The sequence below is a fragment of the Pelodiscus sinensis genome, chromosome 1 (genome assembly GCF_049634645.1).
Source record: "Pelodiscus sinensis isolate JC-2024 chromosome 1, ASM4963464v1, whole genome shotgun sequence".
Taxonomy (NCBI): domain Eukaryota; kingdom Metazoa; phylum Chordata; order Testudines; family Trionychidae; genus Pelodiscus; species Pelodiscus sinensis.
The window spans coordinates 83398922-83409397 of NC_134711.1; the positions used below are offsets into that span (position 1 = coordinate 83398922).

General features: G+C 44.7%; 1 protein-coding gene across 3 annotated transcripts in view; it reads left to right on the plus strand.

Annotated features, from left to right (window-relative positions):
• Nucleotides 1–5598, plus strand: part of APAF1 (apoptotic peptidase activating factor 1) — an 88532-nt gene extending 82934 nt beyond the window's left edge. For all 3 annotated transcript variants that reach the window (XM_075934023.1, XM_075934012.1, XM_075934001.1), the window contains one exon: nt 3994–5598. In XM_075934023.1, coding sequence (XP_075790138.1) covers nt 3994–4140 — 147 coding nt within the window. In that variant the 3' untranslated portion in view covers nt 4141–5598. The remainder of the gene's footprint in view (nt 1–3993) is intronic.
• The last annotated feature ends 4878 nt before the right edge of the window (nt 5599–10476 follow it).

Genomic DNA, 10476 nt, shown 5'->3' on the forward strand with positions numbered 1-10476 from the left:
TCCATTGTTTTGAGTTATTTGAGGATAGCACTGGTGAGACGCTTTCCATATATATCTTAAATCTTGGATCAGTTGCCATCTATAAACCACTGTATTTGCAGTGCCAGAGAAAATAGAATTGAATAGTCAATTATGATGATCAGTGCATTCATGGGCATTTCTAAATCTCTCTGCTGTACCTAACCTGGTAAAATGTCTTGGTAACTGAACTTTTTGATAGGCTAATCAATAGAGTTTCTCTTTTACTTAGAAAAATCAAACAAAAACAACAGTAGAAGTGACAAATCTTACATCGCATCACTAGACCTATGATTAAAAGTAGAAACTTGATTATATTAGCAAAATGGCCCTTAATATAAGAACATTTGTTAGCAGAGCATAGTCCTTGCTGAACACCCTTAAATCTCCTCAAGCTTGGGTGGCCAATACTTCCAAAACATCAACGTCAGAAAGAATTATGTGCACTTCGCCTTGCAGAAGTGGGCCCTTATTTTGTAAGAGCTGAACTTCAAATATTGGTTTTTCACTTTCTTCATAAATATATAAAAGTTTAAAAGAAGTTGGTGACGGCATGTGGTCCTGATCCATAACTAGGTCTTCTACAGGCTATAGTAATACACATACTAATAATGTGGTACTGTACTTTGGAAGACATACTGTAAAAGTTCTCTGAAAGGATGCCAGTTAAAACTGGAAATTGAAATTTGTCATTGATGGAGAAATTTCTAGTGGTTACATTTGTATATTCCATTAGAAACTGTCAGTAACTATTGTGGTTAAATTCATTGAGCCATGTCTAACTCTGCTTTTTACAGACTACTTCCAAATTCTTTAATACGAGTTCCATGTGTGGAAAATAAGTTTTTATAGAACCATAGAAATGTAGAGATGAAAGAGACCTTGAGAAGTTAAGTCCAGCCTCCTGCACTGTGTCAGAGCCAAATGAACGTTGACCATTCCTGATATATTTGTCCAATTCGTTTTTAAAAGCTTCCCATGATGGGAGACTTCGCAATCTCTCTCTGAAGCCTACTCCAAAGCTTAAGTACTAGGGATATAAGCAACTAGTCAAGTACAGGCACTCCCTGACTTACGCGGATCCGACTTATGTCGGATCCGCACTTACGAACGGGGCTTTTCTCGCCCCGGAGCTCATGGGCAGCGGGTTGCCACCCGTGTCCTCCGGGGCGAGAAAAGCTTCTCCCTGTCTCCCTGGTCCCACTGCCCACGTGCTCTGCGGCTTTGCTCCACGTCTCCCAGGTCAGCAGACCAGGGAGACGGAGCAAAGCCATGGAGGACTTGGGCGGTCCCGCCACCCCCGTCTCCCTGGTCTGCTGAGGGGGGGGGGTGCAGCTAGTGCCTCCCGCGCCCACTCCCCCAGCAGACCAGGCTTTTCTTGCCTACCCCTGGGGTAGAGCAGCTGGGGGCTGCCGAGTTGGTCCTGCAGCGCCGCTCCAGACCAACCCAACAGCACCCCAGCTGCTCTGCCTCAGGCGTCCCCAAGTCAGCCGCTGCTGAAACTGACCAGCGGCTGACTACAGGAAGCCCGAGGCAGAGTTGCTCTGCCCCAGGCTTCCTGGAGTCAGCCGCTGATCAGTTTCAGCAGCAGCTGACTTGGGTATGCCTGGGTTTCTTAAGTTGAATCTATATGTAAGTCAGAACTGGCGTCCAGATTCAGCCACGGTTGAAACTGATCAGTTTCAGCAGCGGCTGACGCCAGTTCCGACTTACATACAGATTCAACTTAAGAACAAACCTACAGTCCCGATCTTGTACATAACCCGGGGACTGCCTGTACTTCCACTTTGACAGTTATTCTCCATATTGTAGTTCTGCATTTTATTGTGTTTCCGTAAGTGAAATACTTTGCACTAGTTTTCCCTGAATTTTATCTTTTTTAATTCAGATCAGTGTTCTGGTTTGTCAAGGTTATTTTGAATTTTAAACTTATCCTCCAGAATGCTTGCAACCTCTTCTCCACATGGTATGTTCTGAAAATTCTGTAAGCATATTCTCTTGCTCCATTATCCAAGTCATTAATGAAAATAAGATTGTGGCTTTTGTCTTCACTAAAATTTCCAGATCACAGTAAATCTTGGAGGGTGGGAGTGGAAATTGAAAAATTATTTTAAAATGGTATTGAAACAGCAATTCCTAGGATGCAGTTCTTAATTCAGTGGAAGTTCTATATTGGCCAGACCCTTGTTCTGTCTGGGTATGTCTACACTACTCCGCTAGTTCAAACTAGCGGGGTAATGTAGGCATACCGCACTTGCAAATGAAGCCCGGGATTTGAATTTCCCGGGCTTCATTTGCATAAGCGGGGCGCCGCCATTTTTAAAACCCTGCTGGTTCGAACCCCGTGCAGTGCGGCTACACAGGGCACGAACTAGGTAGTTCGAACTAGGCTTCCTAGTTCGAACTACCGTTACTCCTCATTCCACGAGAAACCAAAGGATATATGGTTGTGACAATTTTCTTCCACTATTTGATCTGAGGAAGTGGGTCTGGCCCACGAAAGCTCCCCACCTAATAAACCATCTTGTTAGTCTTTAAAGTGCTACATAGTCCTGTTTTTTGTTTCAGCTGTACTTTGAACAAATTTTCTACCTTCCAATGAAATGGATAATGATCTCATTATCTTTTTAAATGTTTAAACCTTTAGACTGCAGCTAAGCTCTTGGCCTTAATGATCTCTCTTTCACAGTTATTTTGTGATATAAAAATATATCTCCTCAGTTTTGAATGCTGTTTTTAAATTTTATTTGCTCCTGTACTAAGAGAGGGGTAACCTGGAGTCTCTAACTTAATCTTTTCTTCCTTTTACTATTTTATATATGCCTTTATTGTGTATCTGTAAACTAACTAGCCGTCATCTCTTCTGTATCTTCTAATCTGAAAGTCTCTCCGGCCTTTAATAGGGAAGTTAACGATCATTTATTTGTGTAAAATTTGTAGCTGCTGGAAATTCTAGCAGTTACACATTTACCTGCAGGGGGGAGAGGGGCTGGCGGGAGCCAGTGTTTGGGAGCTACCGGCTTTTAAGCCATCTCTCTCAGAGCACTAGCTAGCCACTGCCTCCGATAAAGAAGTAGCAGAGCAGGGGGGGCAAGTGGCTCCATGGGAGTCAATATGCCCTGGGAGCCGGCTTGAAAGCCACTTGGCACATATACTGGCTCCTGGCTGCCTGCCTCTTCCCCCTGTCTCCCTATGCTGCTACCACTCTATCAGAGGCAGATGGCTCCATGGAAGCTGGTGCTCATGGAAAGCCAGCTTTTAAGCCAGTTCGCCCCAGCACCGGCTCCTGTCTCCCCCTCTCCCGCCACTGTCTTTGTGGGAAGCAAGGGGTGTGTGTACAGACGGCTCTGCAAAAGCCAGCATGCAGAGAGAGACAGCTTTTAATCCAGCTCTCTGCACATGCGAGCTCTGCAGAGACAGCAGCACGGGTGCGAGAGGTTCCTGCCTGCCTCCCTTTGTGCCGCTGCCTCTGTGGGAGGCAGATGTGGGGGAGAGGAGAGATGATTCTAAAGAAGCAGAGCAGTGCGGAGAGCCAGCTTAAAAGCTGGCTTCCTGCGTGTGTTGGCTCCCGCCTCCTCACCCCTCCCTCCGCCCACGTTTCCATCTCTGTGGGAGGGAGTAAGGGGGGGCACAGGCTGCTCTGTGGGAGCCAATATGGGTGGGCAGGCACTGACTCCCCCCACCCTCCTCCAGGCAGCAAGGAGTGGGGGTTGCAAGTAATGGGTATGGTTAACTTATAAGCCCAGCCTTATCGCTTAATCATGTAATCAATTACATGCTACCATCCCTAACCTCTAACAGCTTTTGACCCTCTCTTAACCCCTTGTTTTATTTGAGATTTTTTTATTCTTTCCCCAGATACAGAATGAAGGAAGAAAACTAGTCAGTCACCTAGGCCCACCATGCTAAACTTATTTTCTTTGACTTGTATTCTAAATCTGTTCCTACTAACTTAAAATGTTTCTTTCTTTACAGTGGTGGAATATAATGACTAAAGAACCTTTACAAACATTCTACACAAATGGAACTAACCTCAAGTCGATATGTGTGTCTCCTAGTTTCAAAATATATGTGACCATTGATAACCTTGGTATTCTTTATGTGCTACAGATGATGGAATAAATTATTGAGCACTGTGGATGTTAAAATTCATGCAACTGATTTATAGAGTTTTGAATTGGAAACAAAATTCTACTAAATCTATTTGACATTCATTAAACTGTGAAGTGTTTTGCAGTATTGGATTCATTAAATGTTTGTATGTATAATATTTATGTAAATTTTTGCAAATGAGCATACATTTCATCTTGGTTTTGATCAGCGTTGTTATTGTTAATGGTTTGTCCTTACATTTTGATTTGCATACTAAGTATGCACCTTGTTATATTGTTGGTAAAATTATATTAACTTGTATTCAGATAGGGTGAGATGATTAACAGCAGAAGACATAATAGGAGTATAATACATGGAAATCATAGTTTGTAGAAATCTGGTGGCAAATGTTTTCAGGCCATGAATGTGAGACTGCCAAGTACCAACAATTATGATCTTTTACTAGGCATGTGTGACATTGTTTTAATGAATATAGAAGGGAAAGAATTAATGACTTTGCTAGAATTTCATTTCTCAGTACAAACTTGGCACTGGTCATGGAAAGAATTTTAGCAAAGAATCGAGTAGCTCTCCCACTTGTACACCAGTACTAATTTGCACCACTGCATGAAACCATGATGATTTCAAGATTTACGGAGATGGGTGCATTATAAAAGAGTAGTGAATGTGGCTTATGAGGGGGGAAGATAATGGCTGCAGCACTCTGTAGGCACACTTTCAAAGGGCGTTGGTAATTGCATTGAAGGAGATTGTGTGCTCATTTTCTAGTCAGAGGAAAGCCTGCTAAGTTGAGGATGTAAATGGGTCAAAAGGCTCTTGTTCAAAAATACTGATGTTTGCAGTGTTGCTAAAAATACAGAAATTTTCTTTTTGTTTAAGGTTAGTGTTCACTCTAGTTTGTGCCATGAAGATAATATTATGTGCTATCCGGTCAGCTTTGTTTACAGGGAATCCTCTGCAGAGGAATCTTTTTGATCCCAAAGTATGTGATTTTTTTAACACATTTGTTGATCCAGTAAAAGATATAATGTATCTGAGATTTTCTACACTATCTGCCTTTTTCTTAACTTAGATTTTGTAACTATTTAATTAAATAACCAACTATTTCTAATCAAATTTAAAGTAAGCTTTGTTCTAGTCCATTGATTCTGTCTGTCTGTGAACTTGCTCAGGCAGTAGTAACTGTGATTTCCTTTTCTTTCAATTAATAACAAAACATTTTTTAACGTCAGTATTTGGATGTTTAACACATTAAAGTGTGTATATATAAATTTTCAATGTCAATTTTTCATCTTGTATTTCAGAATAAGTTTTAAAATCTCAGTGTGTTTTCTATGACAACCAAATTTTTATTTCTTTGTCTATAATCTTCTGCAATACGACTGTATTAGAGCAATATTGAATACGGGTAATGTAATGAAGTTACAATTAGACATGTAAAAAAATAAAAATAAATTTAAGAGATGAGTGTGTGGGTTTGGGGTTTTTTTTTGTATATTGAATACTGGAAGATTTACCCGGTGTTGCTGAGGTCCTTAACTTGAATAAGTTTTATTTTTCTTCATTTTAATCATTGTTCTGGATTGTGGCTTGGGATGAGGGGTTCGTATGCAGGCTGCCCTGGGGAGCAAGGACAACCACAGCCCTTTCTCACTGCAGCAGCTTGGAGCCAGGTGAAAAGTGCTTGCCCATGGCAATTGCCATTGCAGCGAGCACAGCCGGGGAAGGGGTGCATCCCCTTTGCTGGGGGACAGATAGACACAGACAGACTCTCTGAAATATATACCGTATATTCCGGCGTACAAGACGACCTCTGATGTTAAAAAACATCCCCCAAAAATCGGGGGTCGTCTTGTACGCCGGATGCCCCGCCGCCGGAGCCCCTCCGCGGCTTTGAAAGCCTCGGGGAAAGCCGGCGGGGGGGCATCCCAGGCGCGCATGGGCTGCCCCCCCGCCGGAGCCCCTCCGCGGCTTTGAAAGCCTCGGGGGAAGCCGGCGGGGGGGCATCCCAGGCGCGCATGGGCTGCCCCCCCGCCGGAGCCCCTCCGCGCCGCCGCGGCTTCCCCCGAGGCTTTCAAAGCCGCGGAGGGGCTCCGGCGGGAGGGGGGGGGGGGGCAGCCCAGGCGCTCCTGGCGGCTTTGCTCCCGGTGCCTCTGGTCTGCTGGGGACCATCTCCAGCAGACCAGGGACACCGGGAGCAAAGGAGGCGGAGGGGCGCTGGGGTATAAGATGAAACCCTATCTTTTAATTAAAAAGATAGGGGGTCGTCTTATACACCCAGTCGCCCTATACGCCGGAAAATACGGTAGTAGGTAGCTGTCTCAGTCCCCATCTCTCATCCTTTGCAGCATCTCTGTGGTCATTCTGCATTATAACTGTTTCTCATAAAATGGAAAGGAAGGGGCCTGGCAGGAGGTACATTCGAATTCCAGGCACATCCCAATCCTGGCGCAACTAAATCCTGACCTTGCTTTAAGTTATGATCAGAGGAAGCTACATACCAAGTTTGGTGGTCCTAACTCTTACCATGTAAGAAGAGTTCTTGAACAAACAGACCTGCAGATGGTTGGACAGATGCACATTTCTAAAATATACAGTAAAGATTTTTTTAAAGTTCTGCAAACAATCCAGGCTGCTTCAGCCTAATTTGTGAATAATTTTTGGAGCTCTTAAGTTTATACTTTATTGGGAGGAAGAGTGATTCAGGGGTAAAAAATGAAAAGAGTGCTGAAATTCTTTTTCATGAACATGCACGAAAGAAAAGCAAAGTCAGGAGATAAATAATCTTTCCAAGTGCGCTACCGTCTAAATACATGAAATATAATGACATTTCAAACTTCATAATACAATGCTTTGCAATAAAGTTAGCATTAAGAAAGAAAGGTTGAAGGACAATAAAAAGGTGAAGGGTGGCATTCTGGTGTCCTGTTTGCTGCTACACCTCTGTGGTGGCCCCTTGCAAGCTATGCTGTAGCAAGTGGGAACTGGAGCACTGAGAGTAGCAAAGGAAATTCTGGACTGCTCCAGGCTACAGGGCATCCCATAGATAGCTCTGATTTCACTTTCTGTGCTGTTCCTCGTAAAGGCATAGTGCAGATAGTGAGCCAGTATTTCAGATACATTTGAAAACAGCCAGCCAATTAGGTAATAGGACGTGTCATGTAAGCTACAACAGAAAGAAACCTATACAAAGTCTGTGAAAGATGAGGGTGAATCCTTGGAAGATTTTAAATACATACAAGAATAGAATGTGATATGACTGAGATAATTTATACCGGCAGAGTCAAAGCAGAAGTTAATGGGGCAAACATATGGAGTTGGTTTAGGAATGAAGGGAAATACGTCTTTTGTAGTTAAGACGCTCTCACAACTGCAATAGATCTTTAAAAATGTAACTGCTAAGACAAGCTATAAAAATGCCAGGGCTGGCCTTACCGGGAGGCAAACTGTGACACAGCCACCTCAGGTGCCAGACTGGGGAGGAGGAGCACCACTAGGACCCAGAGTGTAGAAAATTGTGTCTGCTGCTGGTGCACATGTATTCTCTCTTACCATCAGAGGAGTAGAACAGGAAGAAGGCAGCATTGAGACCTTTCAAAGTTTTGGTCCAAGCGAGGGGGCATAGGGGCGTCATTTGAGCTCCCTGCCCCAGGTGCCAAAATGTTGTGGGCTGGCCCTGAAAAATTTGGAGTTAAAAATGTAACTAATACAAGAAGCCTCTTAATTGTCCAACCTGTTTCTAACAGGGAAAAAAACAGTTTTGTGATGTGATAATACATTCTTGGTATGTTGAGGTCAATATGAGTTTGAGGGAAGAAACCCACTCATATTTTTGTCTGCTCTTAACCTAAGAAAGCAAGTCCAGCCACAGACTTCTAGCAGGTCATCATTTGGCAGTGGCACTGCTGTTTGTTGAAAAGTGTTAAAGGTGAACTCTTGACTGAGTCACTAACAGTTAACCACCCCTAACTTTCAGCCAGCCAACATGGGTGAGAGTAACCCTAAAATCTAGTCCTTTTGTGACTATATTAAACATTCAAATCATAATCATTTGATTATTACTGATTAGATGTAGTAATTAGCATTTTTACAATTGCTCTAACCATGCCTAAAATAGTCTTTGGCCTTTGGATTTACTAAAGGCATAAAGTGTAACTGCGTAACATGAGCTAGGGCATGCAGGAGGTCAGTGCAGGGACTAGATTGCTAGTGGGCACATGAGGATGAAGAGGAGAAAGGAGTTGCTATAATACATAACAGGCACTAGACTGGATGGACAGCTCTATTGCATAAAGGAGATTATGGGTAGCAGGTAAGGAGGGGAAAGGGCAGCTATTCTGTGGAGCACTCATCAGTACACACAGGAAGAGAGAGGGGAAGAGGCAGCATACCAGGCAGTGGGGACAGGAGAGTGTCAAAAGGGATGGTTATGCTGCCTATAAATGGACTAGGAGTAGCAGAGAGTGAACGCAGTGGTTCTAATGTATAATGAGTACTGTGGGCAGCAGAGTGTGAAAGGGAAATGAGCACTGATCCTGAATAATAGACACCGGGGGGGGGGGGGGGGGGGAGGGGGACAGGAAAAAAGGGAGGTTATACTTCACAAGGGCCTCTAGGGACAGTGGAGTGTGATAAGGGTAGTAGCACTTTTCCTGCTTAATAGACTTTAGGGGTAGCAGAGACTTCAAGGCTCCATATTGCATTGTGGCTCCTAGTGTCCACTGTGCACAGTGACCTACCCCTTTCTGCGCGTTTACCCTCTGAATCCCATACTGGGTGTTATGCAGAATAGCTGTCCTTTCACCTCCTCAGGTTCAATGGGCAATGATGGCAGCTGATAGAGAAGGTGGAAAAGCTACTACACTATGTTTTAACACCCACTAAGGCAGTGGTTTCCAAACTTTTCAGCATCATGCCCCCTTTTGGATTTTTGAGAAACCCTCGCGCTCCCCCGCCCCCAGCAGCAGCAAAACTTGTTGAGCAAAAAAAAAAACAGGAACGGACAGGCTGAAAAACAAAAATAGCAGAAAAACTGGGGAGGAATTGATGGGGGGGGGGGCTGGATTACCTTGCGCCCCCCTGGGATTTCTTCATGCCCCCCAGTTTGGGAACCCTGTACAAGGGAATGAAAGGGATGTAAGGGTGCCTAGGCTGCAGAAGAGGCAGAACAGAGCAAAGCAGGGAAAGGAGTGCTCCCTACTCCATAATAGGCACTAAGGACAAGGTTAAGGTGCAGGAGGGACAGTAGAGAGTAAAAGGGGGGGAGGGGAGATTACACTGCACAATGGCCACAAGGACTAGGAGAGTCTGAGGAGGGGTAAGGGGCATTTGTACTGCCTCATCAAGTCTAGGGACAGCCAAAGGCAAAGGAGGGAAAGGGGTAGTGAAGGGCCTAATGAATAGTGGGAGAAGGGATGAAAGGGGCAGTTGAAGTAGAAGACTGTGAGGAGAGGAAAGGGAGGTTATCCGGCTTAATTGGAAACAGGCAGCAGAGAATAGTGGGGGGGGGGGGGGAAGAGTTACCATAGTTCTTAGTGGACGCTAGGTGGAGCTGCAATGTAGTATAAGACTTCCTTTCCCACTCACTGCTCCCCATGGAGTTAGGCAGTAAAGCTTCCATTTCAGCACCTCATCCTCTTCAGCCCCTATGGCTGTTCAGTCAGTGAACTCTCCTTTCCCTCCTTTGGCCCTCTGCTGCCCTTAGTTCCCATTTGGCAGGAGAGCTGTCACTTTCCCCATTTCGTTCGCTGTTGCCCCTTGTTCCCTCTCTTGAACTTAGTATCTCTTGTTCAATGGAAGCAGATGTTTCCTCTCCTCAGTGTCTGCTGTCCCTGTTTCCCATTAGGCACCATATCTGTCCCTTTCTCCCTTTCGCTAGCCTGCCACTAGTGCCCCTTATGCAATGTAGCTCCTTCCCCCCCTTCACTCTCTGCTTCCCCTCAGAACCTTTCTGCCTATCATCCTCTCTGGCCCCTATGGCCTGTTATACAGGTCAGCCAATGCTTAGCCCACTTCACTCTCTGCTGCCTCTATTGTCCGTTTTGCAGCAGAGTCGCCCCTTTCAACTCTTTTCCCCTCTTCCATCTCTACTGCCAGTTAGGCCAGTTACCACTGCTTTCCCGCCTCTGCTCTCGACTGTCCCTAGTCACGGTGAGGTATTGTAAGCCCCTCTGTCCCTTTCTCACGCTCTCCTGCCCATAAGGGCCGTTGTACATTTTAATTGTCCCTTCTCCCCTTCACTGTCTCTTGCCCCTTCTGTCCTTTTTTGCAATATAGCTGCCCCATTATGGAGTATGGGCACTCCTTTTCCATTTCTCTTCTCCGTCTTTTTGCCCTTTATACCAA